The 16370-nt window shown below is 43.8% G+C and overlaps 1 protein-coding gene across 1 annotated transcript in view; it reads right to left on the bottom strand.

The window, feature by feature from the left end:
• LOC106956024 (poly(rC)-binding protein 3-like) overlaps positions 1 to 16370 on the bottom strand; it is a 53339-nt gene that overhangs the window by 6151 nt on the left and 30818 nt on the right. Inside the window, exons 2-4 of the mRNA XM_015046541.1 lie at positions 14078 to 14128; positions 847 to 1152; positions 163 to 186 (exon numbers count right to left, since the gene is read on the bottom strand). Of these exons, the coding sequence (XP_014902027.1) occupies positions 163 to 186; positions 847 to 975 (153 nt within the window). The 5' untranslated portion in view covers positions 976 to 1152; positions 14078 to 14128. The remainder of the gene's footprint in view (positions 1 to 162; positions 187 to 846; positions 1153 to 14077; positions 14129 to 16370) is intronic.

Raw genomic sequence — 16370 nt, 5'->3', positions numbered from 1 at the left:
TTTCATCCAGACAGCTTCCCGTGCCCCACCTGCAATGGCACGGCGCCCCCCCTAGGGGGCGCGCCCCACAGTTTGGGAACCTCTGCATTAGTGGAATATTACAGTTTTCTGCATGCAATGGAAATGCAGCTGTTGTGAAGGAAACAGCCAATAGGAACTCACCTTTCCAATAATACTCCCAACTTCCTGTGTAGGAAAGAAAAACAACCAGTTAGAAAAAGTTCAGCTCAGGAATGAGCCTGGATCTGTGTTCGCTCCAGCAGCACCGGGTCGATGTAAGCTAGCAGGAAGCGATGCAGCAGGACCGATGCTCTCATCCAGGGCCGGCCCAAGCCTTTTTGGGGCCCTAAGCAGATTTTTGTTTGGGGCCCCTCATACCAAGATGCTTCATCATTCATAAGCTAGTCTTTGTGTGTAACATAGCTGCTATCATTAGCATTATTTGTGATTAGCTCACATCATACCAGTGTTATTATGACTAATGATTTTAACCTTACAGGAGTAGCAAACTAAAAAAATATTTGGATTTTGAGATGCAACGTATTTAAGTATACCAAATTATTTTAACTATTTCAACACTGAATTTACAGTTAACAAGTAAACATGTTTAATATCTTATATTTCCTTAACAGTGACAGCAGCCATCAACAGGACGAGAGCAACAACCTTAATAATTAATATAGAACATGTTTTCCCATGTGCAAAAGCATTTGGTTTGAATGTTATTTTAAATACATTATCATGTTAGCTCGGGGTTCTTGGGTGCCCCCTGGTGGTGTGGAGGCCCTAAGCAGCTGTTTAAATCTCTTATGCCTTGGGCCAGCCCTGCTCCGATGGGTTCTTTACCTTTCCGTGCATGAGGAGGCGAAGCGTGAGCGTGACCCCCATGGCCCCGTCTCCAAACTCCTGTTCACAGCTCATGGTCCGGGCGGCGGCGGCGGCGTGGTGGGCGGAGTCTGCCGCTAAGAGACGCATGAAGGTCCAAGGCGCCGAGGCGAGAGGAGCAGAACACCACGGAGAACCTCTGAAGAACCCGCTGAGGAACGATGGAAAGCCCCCGAAAAGCAACGGCTAGGTTCCGGGTCCAGATGATGGAACTGGACTGGTTGGACTGGTGGAAGGGGAAGTATCGCTTTTATCCCGGTTCTTGTTCTGTAGGAAGCAGAAAGAGAAAAACCTTTATATTATCTAGATTTTCCTTCTATAGTGAATAAAATACAGTTCAGCCAAACAGCTTGGTGCACTGCTGCCACCTTCTGGTCATGAAGGGAAAAACCTGCCAACAAGTCAAAGACCTGGTTCAGGCCCAGTAGGTTTATCATCAACGAGCACCAGGATGTAAAAACAAAAAGGTTTTAGGGTCTCCAATGTAATTTATGTGTAACTAGTAAATTAGTGAACTCAGTACAGTGTTCTCCAGGCTCAGCTGTTATTTTCACAGTTTGATTTTTTTCTCACAAATATTCAAGCACAAGTTGTTGAAAATTTATGTGAATCTGACTGTTTTTAAATTACTGTACAGTATTTCTGTCATGTTGTAAATTTGCCCCGACTGTAAAGTCTCTTCTTAATCTTTTTATCATATTTTATTAGCATGTCTGTTACGTCTGGATTTCTTTACTTTAAAAAAATAAAGGCTGGTTCTGTTCTGTTGCAGGTTGTATCTAATCTGGTGCAGCAGAGTCACCACCCAGCCAGCATGCCTAGGTGGGACCCATGTGGGGACAAGGAGGGCAGACTATATGGGTCCCATATGGGTTTGTCCGCGGGTTCCACGATGGCCCCACATGGGTTTGCCCATGTAGGGCCACAGCCCACATGGGTGCTACATGGGCCCTAATTGGACAAAACCCATGTGGGCCACCACCATATAGGGCCCATGCAGGGCCCATGTGGGCTCTGGCCCTACATGGGCAAACCCATGTGGGGCCATCGTGGAACCCGCGGACAAACCCATATGGGACCCATATAGTCTGCCCTCCTTTTCCCCACATGGGGCCCACCTAGGCATGCTGGCTGGGCAGAAGCTATGAACACAACTTCTGGTCAAACTGTGCTTCGACTACAGAGGCATTTCTTCTGTCTGCCACTAGAGGGAGCAACACAGATGTTTGTAGACTGGACTTTGAAAAGGTTGTTAGACAGTGAAAGTGATGCCAGAAGCTCAGGTTTCAGCCTGTGGGCCGTTGGTCCCAGTTTAAGATCAGTATGAACTGGTTTGCTCCCACTGTGCTCGGAGTTTAGACAACATTCCCAGTTAAATCTCCTCTGGTATGAACCCGGTGTGTTTGGTTCTGCTGCAGTAATGTGGAAATGACCAGAGTTTCTCCAGTCAGTCGATCTGAGCAGTAGCTCATGAGCTAACTGGGAGAGGAGCACGGAAAGCGCCGGAATGGAAAAGAAAGGAAAAGCTGTGAAGACGCTTAAAGTTTTCCTTTTACACAAACAAGGCAGAAACAAACAGAAATGAAACCGGCAGCCATTGCTGCACACTAATGAGAAGCTGTCCGTGGTTTGCATGCAGCCTATGGATGTGTGTGTGTGTGTGTGTGTGTGTGTGTCACACGCATCATGACTTCCTTTGATCATTTTCCCAGGAAGCTGCTGACATTTCCTTGAGCATCTGTGATTTTATGCTTCGTGTCTGAAAGTCTGTCCTTCAGGCGTCTGTCTCTATGCCAACCGGGATCCTTGGTGGTTTTAAGGTGTGCATGTGAATAAAGACGTTCATGAAGAGATTTCTGCTTCATTCCAGGCCGTGTGTGTGTGTGTGTGTGTGTGTGATGGGATTGTATGGATTGCATTGAGCCGTATGTATCCATCTCCATTTGTGCTGAGAGCGTCTGCTTCTTCCAGCCTCATAAAAAATACAGAATCTGAACCAAAGTAGGTCAGCATGCAGCCTGTCTGGCACGCGAGACCAGCAGCTTCTCATGACGTCTCTGACTGGGAACCACGGCGCTTAACGTCAGCAGCAGCAGCGAGCAAACGGATCGGCTCAGCGTTCAGATACCTGCGTTCAGGCTGGATGTGTGTGACGCTCCGTTACTTCAGGTACTGAAAAAGATTCGTTTAGTTTTCAGCTGCAACCTGTGTGTGTGAGATGTAAATCCAGAACATTATAAATTATTGAGGCTCTTTCAGATGCTTCAGCCTCTCTCCCTCTGAGTCATATATAACACGTGCACACACACACACACACACACACACACACACACGCTGTGGCCTTGTACAGAATGAACCTTGAATCTGTGAGGTCACCACTGAGTCCAGATGACATCAAGACAACTCAGAGTCACATCAGCTGATATTTTCAAGGCTCAACGTTTCATTTTCCGCTCTTTGTGGTAAATTCTCATTTATTTTACACCATCATAACAATCTGGATTATAATCCCTCATTTTAAAACTGAATTGTTCCAATATGTGGAAGAAATGGAAAAATCTAAATCTTTCCGAAGAAAACTGTGAGTCAAATTATTCCTTTTCATTTTTATCTGCTAATGAATCTGGCTTGATGCTGGTGGTGATGCTCTGTGATGGACACAACACTGGCGGAGACGAGGCGTAAACCACCATTAAAACCTGGACTACTGGGAATGCTGGTCCACCAGTAGGTTCTGAGAGGAACACCAGTCAGGACTTCAGCTGAACAGGGAACGGTTCAGCTGAACCGGTGATTAAACATCCTGATGGTCCAGTAACAGAAGTGATGAGGAACGCTGCACATAGTTACCACAAGTCTGGACCAGAAGTGATCGGCGCCATCTTGGTAGGCAAGCGCAGCACAAAGCACAGCGACCCCTGGCCTCCAACAAAAAGAAAATATGTGGAAACTCTTAACCAGCGTGTGAGAGAAAGTTACATAAACAAAATGGCTTCTGTCAGGACCGACCCGTGTAAGACAGAGAATGGAAACATGTCAGACGATGTGGACGAGCTGCCTCTGATGTCCAACTGAAGCTCACTACTTAACACGAAGAATGAGCCTGACATCTGTACAGTCAGTGTCTAAACGGATTTGTAAAGGATGAACGACGGTCAGTAAACAACAGGCTGCATGTAAAAGCTACATTAGCTGTGCTAAATTTGCTAGTTATGAAGCAAGATATAAATATAATTAATATTTATCTTAGTACTACACAGAGGCCGGTAGAGTACTAAAAATGATAATCAAGTAACAGTTGTACTGATATTGTTTATAGGTTAGATAGAAAATTGAGAGCTAATTCAAAGCTTGTGGCTTGTTTGTCGTTGCCATAGCAACTACCTACCAAGATGGCTGCCAGCTACAGAGTGACATCACATGAGAACTACAACACAAGTGTTTGTTACCATGGAGACCGAACACAGAGAAGCCGTTTGCTTCATTGTTGTCCTGCTGAGAAGAAAACAGAACCATGTTTCAGTCGGTTCTGAAAATATTTCCAATGATAATAAATGAGTTTTTAATTTTTCCAACAGGAAATGAACAAATGACTGACTGACTCTTTCTGGTGGAGTCTGTTCATTCCTCCAATCACGGCAGAGAGATCAGGACTTCACGGTTGTCCATGATTTGATTTTATTGGATCTGAACACCAGGTGGACGGCCCGACTCATTCTGGCCGGCAACAAACTGCATCCAAAACCTGATTGGATTAAACGGAGAGACAGCCGCTGGTGTCTTCATGCTGATTGGATTAAAAACAAAGACCCACGTTGGGCAAAGATCTCAAGGACAAACTGAGCATAAAAATGTCCTTTCAGTGTCTGGATCTGAGTCTTCTTTAAATATGACCGCATGTCGAGCTGCTGTAACTCACAGCAATAACCTTTCATCAGCCTGGGAGGATTCAGAGAAACTGGCTTCAGCAGAGGGAGAGATGGAAACCTGAATCAGAGCATCGTACATGTGGGCTAACAACCTGAACACAGCAGCAGACATTCCCAGCGTCCAATCAGATCGGCTTAAAGCAGAAAACAGTGTAAAAACAAACAAATAATTATGTCAACAACTTTAACACATCAGTACAATTAGTTCATCTAAATGAACAAGTTAAAGTCCATGTTAAACCCAAATTAAAAAACTCAATAGCAACAATCTCAGATATCGTATTTGCTTCAGTTTAATAAATCGTTCGGCTTTAATAAGGAGAAATGAGATCACAGCTGCATCTATTCTGATTTATTTATGTCCCAGGAACACAAACATCCCATCGTTCATCAGATTATCATCCAGCTCCTGATGGGACACAATCCAGGTTTATGATCCTGCTTCGTCTCATTCCATCAAGTGTGTGTGTGAGATAATGATGTCATGGCTGAGCAGCAGGGATGTGTGTCTATAACACAGGCTGACATCACCCTGGTGTGTGTGTGTGTGTGTGTGGCTGAAGTTTGCAGCACACACAACAGTTAAAAACAAAGTATGAGAGAGAAAAAGACAAAGCCGGACTGGGACGACCCGGTCCTGCTGGTCCTGCTGGTTCTGATGACTGTAATTAAAGGGACGGGATAATGGCAGGATGCTAACAGTAATGAAAGGTCATCCAGGAAGCAGGAGGGCGTCTCCACACAGCTGCCACTGCCAGGAAAGGATCCACAAATTAACACCTTAAACAGATCCACTCCACCCTCCACACCGACTCATTTATTCCTCCAAGAAGAATCTGGAGAGGAAGCGCTTCGTTTCCTCCGTAGGTGTGAAGCTGCTCATTTCTTCTCTGTTCACGGCCCTCCTCCTCTCTCTTTCCTCGCCGTCAGTGGGATTGAGTTAAAGGTCACGACAGAGAAACAGAAACACTGGACTGCTCTGGAGGGTTGGAGGAGAAATCCTCTCCTCTAGAAACAAGATGGCCGCCGGATTCAGAAATCCTTTATTTATCCTGAAGGGAAATTAAATGTTGATCATTCAGGTGTCTTCAGAGAGTCGCTGTGGATGGTGATGCTGTGGGCTGGAAGGATCTCCAGTAGCAGTCAGGCTTGCAGCAAATCTGAAGGAGCCTCTGACTGAAGACTGTCTGTCCTGACATGCTAGCAGCTCAGCATCTGAAACAGAGACAACATTCCACAGTAACGTGTAGTTGATGACGCCATCAGGTGCTAATCCACCTCCTTTGCTTTTGCTGCTTCTCTTTAAATCTCAGTCTGGTTAGAAGCCGGGCAGAGAGATGTTGGAGTAGGGGATAAGATCCGTTAAATGCCATGATAAATGGAAAACTGTCTAGATCCTTTATTGGATTTGAAGTTCATCCAGTTAGTTTTTCCTGTTTCCACACAGAAGAGATGATGCAACTTCCTGTCCCTCTGCATCCATGAAGCTTTTCAACGCCGCTGGGATATGGAGTCAAAGTTCAGGTGTTAGTTGAGCTTTTGAGATGCTAATCAGCTGCTCCGAGTTGAAAAAAAACAACACCTTGTTGCCACGGTTACGCATCATAACTGGTGTCTGAAAGTTGGAAAAGTAAAAGCAGAAATCCTTCCAGCTGTTCAGCATCCAGAACCAGAGGGAAGAATTGTCCAAACAGCAACGATTCAAGCAGAGAACTAAAGAGCTGCTGCAACCTGCTGCCACCGTCAGTTTACAGTCATTTTAAGATTTAAAGATCCAACCGGAGAAAAAACAAAGTGAAGATGTTTTCCCTCCAAATTCACAAAAGATCTGCTGTTGTCATAGCAACCCTCCAGACCTCTCAGCTCTTCTGGTTCTGGTTCTGCTCTGCATCAGAACCAAACATGGAGAAGCAGCATTCAGCTTCTATGCTCCGCAAATCTGGAACAAACTTCCAGGAAACTGAAAAACCACCGAAACACTGAGTTCAGCTGGTTAGAGCTGCTTTTTGATTCAGATCTGGTTATAATCTGCATTATACTGCATGTAGCCCTACATCAGGAAGGCCTAGTCAAAGTCCAAACCTCAGCCTGTGCTGAAGCAATATTAGACCAATATTTATCCACAAAGAGAGAATGATAAAGTGAAGGATGGTGGCCCTGTTGGGTCATGGGGTGTACTTAGTTTTTACTCTTTGGTTCTGCTATTATTAATCTGACAGGTTTAAGAGCCAATATTTATTATGAGCAGATGATTAGGAGGCTAAAGCTGAAACAGGGTTTGTTTGTCACTGTGTTTACTAAAACCCTTCAGATGTCTGAACACACACACACACACACACACACACCCCGCTCAGGAGACAGCAATATGAACACAACTGGCATGAACACACAGACCAACTGAGACACAAATAGAGCGTGAAGCATGTGTTGCATGCACATGGCTGGGCTGACGGAGCAAATAGGAACCCACACACACACATGCACACACACATACTGTCTGAGTCACACACACCGGGGGGACGGCTGGACTCACAGCAGGAATGGACACACTCACTGTTAGTGCAAAGAAACACACACACTCACACAGCCAGAGCCTGAAGCAGAGAGCGAACATCTGAAGCATCTGAATGTGGAGCAGCTTCAGACTCAGCAGAGTTTATCTGGAGGAGTCAGAAACGTTCCAGCGGCTTAAACAACGCTGGACCAGGAGAGAAAACCCAAATCCTGGGTGGAGGAAGTGGAGGTCGGCTCTCAGCGCAAAGCGCCGGCAGAGAGGAGGTTGTTCCAGGACAACAGCCGGCCGTGAGGAGGCATACATCTCCTCTGCTGACTGCAGGTCAGGGTGAAGGAGAGCAGAGATGCTGCTGACATCTTCTGATGGCCTCAGCAGAAAACTCCTGAAAACAGAAACTCCTGCGTCTGAGGAACGTGGTTCTGGTCCAGGCGGAGGCACTGACTGAAGGAGAAACCGAGCTTAACAGGCTGCAAAAACAGGCAGCAAAATGTTTCACTTCACTTCATCCTCCAAATACAAACAGACTGAAGGAGCAGAATTGTGTGTTTTATAGGCAAATTCAATTCAAATTCAAACATGCTTTCATTAAATGTTGTAACTCATATTAACTCAAATTCTTCAGAGTTATTCCTGTAGGCAACTCTGCTACCTTCAATTGTTATAAAAATGCTACATATCAAATTGAACGTCTTGACATTGGGCCTCTGTCTCTTTAAGAAGCTCCTGCTCTGTCAGAAGCTCCGCCTACAGGAAGTCATCCCAACATGGCTCTTCTATTAACGCTTTAACATTTTTACCAGCGTCACTCTGAGAAGTAGCTTCTACGATGAGCTCAGCAGATGTTTGCTAATTGCTGCTGGCTAGTCTGAAGGAGCAGCTTAATGGTTGCCATGGAGATTAAAGAATTTCTCAAACATGCATCAAAGAATCAAGACAACATTCTAAGTCTATTTCTGATGAGGGAATAACTTTATATCATGATGCAAAGCTTAAAAAGTCGATTCTGCCCCTTTAAGAAGCAGGAGAAACTTCAACTTCACCAGAATATTCCTTCCTCTGTTTCTCAGGACGTTTCTGCTCAGACAGCAGCAGAGGCTGGTTAAAGATCCAGATCCAGGATCTGCAACCCGACTCGGGTCGGACTCCACATTTAAAAAGTCTCTTCCACTCATTAGTGACAGTTTGGCTCCGACAGCTGCAGAAGATTTAAATACGACAGTTTTATTATGGGATGGATAAACGGAGCTGAATTATTGAGGAACGATGTTCAGAACCAAACTGAGTCTGAATATGGAGGAAATTAGCAGCAATAATCTGAGTTATTTAGCCTGTAGGAAGAGAAGAATATGACAGTTCAGTTTTCAAAATTATATATTTATAAATGTTATTTCCAATGTCACACTTTCAAACTAAATAATAAAAAGCTAAATATTTAGCTCCTACAAAAATATTTAGCTTAAAGCTAAATAGTTAATATGTGAACTAAATATTTAGTTTCAGACTACATACTTAGCTTCAAACTAAATATTCTGAAATCTGAATAATTAGCTTTAAACTGAATATTTAGTTTTCTAATATTTAGTTTGAAGCTAATTATTTAGCTTCCTAATCAAATATTTTTGTTCCAAACTGAATATTTAGTTAGATCAAAGCTAAATATTTTTGTTTGTAAGCTAAATATTTAGGTTTGAATCAACTAAATGTTTAGTTTGAAACTGTGACATTTATAAATAAGTAAATAACATGATGAAAATACGACTGATTGATAAATGAACCGCCATGTTTTCTCTTAAACAACCCAAATTACTGCTGTTAATTTTCTGTTGTATAACTTTAGAAATGGCAGTTTACGCCCACAGTCCTCTGTCTGCATCAAGACAAACAGCAGGACGAAGACGTCCAGACGGTCCAGGAAGACGTAGACATGGAGATAAATTTATCTCAAAGAAGAAGATGAGGAAGATGAGGAAGTTTCCTGCAGAGAAAACCTTTCTGCCTTCTCGCTGCCTGAAGGATCCGACTCTCAAAGCTGGAGTTCCCTTCATCTCCAACTCATCCTGTCCATCAGCCACTCGTTCACTCATCTGTGGATATCGTCCGTCTGTCTGACTCCCTGCTGGGAAGCATGAGCGAGGAGGAGGAGGGTGATGAAGGAAAATCAAACAGCAGCAGAAAGAAAAACAGATAAAACAGCCCAATGAAAAAAAGCATAATTGACTTTCTGTCAGATATGGAAACAGCAGCTCAGTTTCTGTTGATTCGTTATAAGACGTTTAGTCAGAACGAATCCAGATGTTACAGCTTCCTGCAGAAAAACGGAAACCTCTGACGGCTCCTGGCGCTTTTCAGACTGAAACACTGAAAACTCTCACCTCATATGCTATGAGCTGAGGAAAAGTTTGGAGTTAGCGGTGGTCGACACGCTTTCATTAATATCCTGCATGATTTCTGACTGAAGTCCTGTCACAGCAAATTAAGGTGAAGAGCAACACAGTCAGCAAAACTCAACTCTAAAACTGAAAACATGAGTGAAAAGTCCTGAAGTGCAAGCCGAACAGGAAGGTGTGCAATAACAGATATGACCCAGTAGAGGGCGCTATGCTATGTTGCAACGACATGGTTGAAGCTAAGTACCGTGTTGGTGTAGCGCTGAGCAGTGTTTGTTTATGATTAGCTCTTTGCGGTTAGCGCTGCTGAAGTTTTAGTTCGGTCCATCCAACACTGGTTTCAGAAATTCTCCAGGTCTGGATGAATGTCCTTCCTGACAATGTTACTTTACTGACCTTTACTGTCAGCTGCCAGACAGGAAATGGACAGAGAGACAGAGAGAAGACAAGCAGCAAAGGCCATGAGGTCAGGAATCGAACCCCAGAGGGCTGCAGCTGAGTAAGCTGTGATGCCACTCCACCCGACGGCCTGCAAAGCTTTTCTTCTCGCTCCGTCACCATGACGTCAGCTTCATGCACAAAATCCAGATGAACATTTCATGGAAACCATGGAAGCATCTGCAGCTTCATATTTAATGGCTTGTTTAAATTCTGTAAAAAAGGGAGAATTTTTCCATGAAAGCAGAATCTCTAATGGATTAACCCGATGCCAAGCGTCGTGTTTTATGCTCCTGTAAGCAGGCCAGGAGGCTTTGGTCGCCTTTCTTCCTCAGAAATCCAGTTTCCTAATGAGGAGTCAGCCTAATGAAATCTAAAAGAGTAAGAGGCTGACATGGAGACGTGAAGGGAGGGAAGCAGGCTGCAGAGGCTGCAGGCTAACAGGCAGGAAGTAATGGACTCTTTATTGAATTAAATGCCCCGCAAACGCAGAGCAGTCATTATTATCCAGCTGGGATCCTGACACCACCGCCGATAACAGGATCCATTAACCCGATTGGCTGCGCAGCCATTCGTCAAAAGCCGTGCTTTAATATGAAGCTCAGTTATCACTGGAACTGACGCTAGGTTACAGATTTTAATATAAAAACAGATCCAGGTTTCAGTCAGACATGATGAGGCCCGGCGGCTTCCTGCAGGGAGAGGCGCTGGTAGAAAACGTTTTCAAAACTCAAACTTTAAAAAAGCCTGACATGCAGGAAGCTGCTGAAGCCAACGTTCATTAATCTCTTCCTAATCAAGATGCCACCAGTGCAGAGCCTGCTCATCAAGGCAGAGAGACAACAATGGAGGCAAAGACGACGTTTCTCTCCAACAAAGTTTCTGCAATGGACCAGAGGAGATCGGTGCCGTCGGTTCTGACTGTTGGGACAGAACCGCTTCCAGGTGTGTGTTGCTGTATTTCACTCTTTGTGTCACTCTTACACAAAGAGAGAAATGAACAGCTTCCCCAACCAGGACTATGATAGTTTTAGGTTTTTTCACTATAATAGTGTTTGATAGGTTTTATTATTTAATATGAATTAAATATTGTTTAGTTTTGGTTTTTATTGGTTACAGATTTTTCACTTTAAGTTCATTTTTATGTAAAAATATTTTATTGGGATTGCGCATCGATTGAGTAATAAATACTCAGCAAAAATGGATAAAATGTTCATTGAACATAAACTAACTGGAGTTTTCTCCCAACTGTAGCGTCGCCATTTTGTAGACTAGCTTAGCGTAGCGCCAGGATGAACACGGAGTGTTGAAATCAAAAAAAAAGAAAAAAGAAAAAAAAAGAAAAATTAAATCAGTTTGCAAGGATATCAGTATGTTCTAGTTTTTCCCCATTAATTACCATTTTTATTTAATTCAGCTAACGAAAATGTTTTCTCAGTTTCAGTTTTTGTTATTTGGTTAGCTTTATTTAACTACAGTAACTTTGCTTTCAACCATCCAGGAGTTCAGAGATGATCTGAGATGTTTTTATTTGATAAAGTCACAAAGTGCAACATTTGAGTCTGTGCAGAGGCTTTCTGCTGCCTTCAGGTTCCTCATCAGCAGCCAAACCGTCTGCCTTAGAAACAATATCTATATTTTCACTTATGCATCATGTTTTCTTCACCAAAGATGCTAAAACGTCGTCTGGAGCAGCAGGATCCATCGTCTGACACAAAGACGCGTCGCTCCGTCACAATCTGCTGCTCTCGGGTCGAACAGCGGCAGCAGGAAATGAGCTTGCCCAACACGACTGCTGCTTCACTTGACCCGATGACCTCACTCCTCTGCAGCGGCCGTCTCAAACCGCGGCGGTGGAATGACGGATGAAATGTCAGCGATGTGGTTAACACAGCAGCCAACGGAAAAATGTCTCATTTGGGATGAATATCTGATCGGCGCGCCGCTCTGCCCTCTGAGGAACTAATCCTGTCCAACGTGTCCCCAATCCGTCCCTCAGCGTCCACTCTGCACACGTCCAGCCCTGGCAGGGATTTCTTCTGCCAGTAATTGGGAACGGATCGGACTTTCTGACGGGTTTCATCTGCAATCGGAGCCGGTTCGCCTCCTCTCAGACCCGTTTAGAGGAGCTGATGTTACATCCACTAAGCGTCAGAAAACCAACTTTAGACGTTAAATATGAAAATCTTTCTGCTTCCGACAGAGTTCTGCACAGCGTGACCCAAATCCATCTGATTTCAGATGCAGAAGCTCTGAAGTTTCTCATTGAAGCTTTTATTCTGCTCTCTAATTGGAACCTCAGCAGAGAAACAGGAGAAAAGAAGAAAGAGGAAACCAGAGCTGCTGATCCAAAACAAGATGGAGACGAGCTCTTCCTGTCGCTTCATGTTGGACAAACTTAGGAAGCCATGAAAGACTGAAAATATGGATTTTACAATTTGGGAACGAGTCACATGAAAAACACGTGAGGCATGTTTCTCTAGAGGACGATGCTGCCGCTTCCTGCTGGAAAAACCAACATGAATCCCAGGTTTGATCACAACATGATCCACCGAGTCCGTCCATCAGACGATGACTTCAGAGTCCATCGTCTGAAATAATAAAACAATTTATCATTTTTCATGAAACTTTATTTAGAAACTCACTGAGATCAAAACCTCACTAAGGAGGACCTGGCCGAGAAAAGCAGCAGCACATCATGACAGACGAGACAAAAGGAAACAACGAACAAACCTCCAACCGTTCGGCCAGAAGCTTCAGTGTTTTCACAAACCAGATCATGTCAGCGTCTCAGAAGCTGCCATGTGGCGAACCACAGGGCTCCGTCTCAGGGCGATTCTGTTTATTTCCCCTCCAGGCCAAACAATCAGCCAGTTTTCTGATGTAATTCTTTATTTTCTATGCTGATGATACTCAGCTATGAGTGTTTAAAGTTGTAATCAATGATAAATGTTTAAGTAGCTCTGTGACGACAACTTGCAGCGAACCGGTTGACTGAAGCATCGCAACATATCGGCGTGTCAAACGCTCCTGCCCAACCGGACCTCAGGAACCAGAACTATGAGGTATCGGACTTCAGGTGTGAAAATAATACGCTGAATCCCCACATGAACTACTGCTAAGTTTTCATTTTAAATGTCAGCATTGACCTTTCAGCCCTGTGGGTCGATCCGCCAGGCTCTGCACGGCCGGACCGGGATCAGTTTCCATCATCATCGCAGCTGCATGGCGAAAATCACATTAATTCAGACCGACTGTGACGAGTCTCCTGCTGTAAAACGTTACATGTTTGTTAGATTGTTTGTAGCCCATGTGAACATGAAGTCCTCAGAAAGTGGGACGTTTCTGTTCCCGTCGTGTTCAGGGGAGCCGGGGTCACAGTCAGGTGTGTGTGTGTGTGTGCGCGTGTGTGTGTGTGTGTGTGTGTGTGTGTGTGTGTTTTACGGTGAGCTTCAGCCAGACGGTTGACCCATTAAAATGCGTTTCACCAGCTTGCCGTTTCATTGCAGTGATGCTCCCACCGGGTTCACTGTTCACCTCCAGGTCCAACATGTCAGACTGGATTTTATAAACAGAAATAAACTACACAACCATGAGTTCAATAATGTTTGATCCAGGAGAGGAAGCTAGAAGCGGGAGAGTTAGAAACCTCTTCTTCTTCCTGTTTATTCCAGCCCTGCGTAGCGTCAATATTTGACTAAATCACATTATGCGTACCCTGACATTTTAAAAGTTTGCTTAAAATTTGCATGACAGTTGAAGGGAAACGCAGCAAAGTCAAAGTCCTGCAGGAACTCCAGCTGTCAGAGAAACCAGAGGAGCTGAAGCAAAGCTCAGGATTCATGGTTCCATTATTATTGACTTGGTAAAAAGGTTTCCATCAGCTGAACGTTCATCAGGATGTTGAAAAGTTTTGAACTCACCAATCTGACGGATCAGGTGTGAAGGCGTGGCAGCATCTCTGGATCAGAACCCTGCAGGAACAAACACACACTGATGATCATCTGACTCAATTAAAACGACGGCTGGGACTTTAACACAACGATTCTGATTCATTGATTACATAGATTTTAAATTATAATGCTTTTATGCAATTAATCACTTTTTTTATGCAAAGGTTCCCATTTTAACCTTTATATTTGTGCGTTTCTGGTACACAAGTGACAACAACAGCTAACACGCTAACAGCAACGGTGGAGGATGAAGCGTTTTCTGGTCCACTGGGGTTCAGTTCTGCTTATAAACGATCTGATTGGACGCTGGAAAAGACTATGCTTGTGTTCAAATTGAGCTACAAGGAATTAGCCTCTCAGCGAAGCTATTCAAGCCTAAAATAGCATCTCAATGCTAGCATGTAGCAGCTATCGCTAATGTTAGCATCCACAGTAAACATGAATGCTCCATGAATGATCAGAGAAACTCTGGAAAGATGAACGGATAGAAAAACACTTTGCTCCAATCTGATTGGTGAACAAATAGATAAATATCTCTTGTCTATTTATTGAACAACTTAGCAGAAAAAATGTTTTTTGGCTTAAAAATGTTATTTTTTTATCTATAATTTTAGAGTACTAACAGGCTGTGAAATTAACTCCATTAAACATTTTAATCCAGTCCCACCACTAATTAACACATTAAACCCAATAAGATACGTTGAATTTTGTGTTTCTTTATGTGACAAAGATCAAAAAGTGTAAAATTCCTGGAATCCACAGTGAATCCAGCGGATTATCGGACCGGGACAAAAACAGACGGAAAGCAGCTGATTTTCACTGAGAGTCATCAAGTTTCCAGTTCCTCTCACTGCTAAACTCCACTGCTCCCACTAACCAAACTGGTTCCCAGTTCAGCTGAAGAGAACCCAGAGAACATCTGACATGTTTCCAGTCAGAGTCTGTTCTTCAGCTGCTGGACACAGAGACAGACATAGAGACAGACGGAGAGACACAGAGACATAGAGACACAGAGACAGACAGAGAGACACAGAGACAGACAGAGAGACACAGAGGCGGACCCAGTAGAGACAGCTGGAATCTCCGGCGTCCCCGGATCGCCGCGCCGCGTTCCTCAGAGGGTTTGGTGGGTCGGCTCATGTTGTTGGAGCCGGTAAACAGGCTGAGAGCTGGGAGGTGGGCACGCACACACACACACACACACACACACACACACACACACGTCCTCTGACCTTTTCCAGATGTCAATGTGTGTGTGTGTATCAGAGCTATAATGAGGTCTGAGGGGAACACAAGGCGTCCTGTTTGTCTGATCAGAAACACACATAGAGTCACGACCCTGACCCACACACACACACACACACACACACACACACACACAGTCGCTGGCTGTTAATCTGTTACAACCAGCAGAAACTTTTATTCTGAAACAACAACAATGTGAATCTGACACTCTCCAGACTGGACACAGAAATACGTTTCTGCTAAAACACACCGAGTCTTAACAAGTATCCCGTATTGCAGACGTCTTAGTTTACTTCAAATAAGACTAAAAGACTAAAGCAATAATTAATATTCTAGAGGAAGTTCAGACATATTTAGGCATCTGAAAAATCCCAAACAATCCAGGATTATCAGATATTCCATAAGAAGCAGAAGCTTTTAGGTCAAGATAATAAAAACATGAATACATTCAGAAGCTGAGGAAAGATTAGAAGAAAGATATATATATGAATAATGAATCAACCTATTTTAATTAAAGCCTGATTCTTTGCTACACAGATGTAGAAACAGAAACAGAGGAGGGACGGGATACAAATGAAGGTCCAGATGGAGCTGACCGGTTCTGATGGAGGATCATTACGGCCTCTGAAGAACTCAGTGATTCAAGTTTGAATGAACGTTTCCTCCGTTCATCATGCAGTGACGTCCAGAACTACAGCCCAGCCCATATGAAATGTATCACTTTGTTTTTTGTCTTTAGCACCAACTAAATATTTTGATTCCTGCTGAGACAAACACCAGACAGCCGACTGCAATCTGAGGAATTCATAGAACAAGTTGAAGCAAAAGTACAATAAAATTAAAGGAAAAGAACAGCAATAAAGCGCTAGGAGCAAGAGCAGCCATTAATCAAAGCTTTTTCCCTGAAACACTTTGAAAATACAGACCTTAGTTTTAATTAATCTGCAGAGCTTTGGGTTCGACTGCAGAACAGGAGAGTAGTAGGAAAATGAAGCTACTGAGCCGAGAGGAGAGGCTG

The sequence above is a fragment of the Poecilia latipinna genome, unplaced genomic scaffold (genome assembly GCF_001443285.1).
Source record: "Poecilia latipinna isolate Pla-1442-1.1 unplaced genomic scaffold, P_latipinna-1.0 Scaffold782, whole genome shotgun sequence".
NCBI lineage: Eukaryota > Metazoa > Chordata > Actinopteri > Cyprinodontiformes > Poeciliidae > Poecilia > Poecilia latipinna.
Note: the sequence above shows the minus strand (reverse complement) of the source record. Positions and strands in the feature narration are given on the sequence as shown.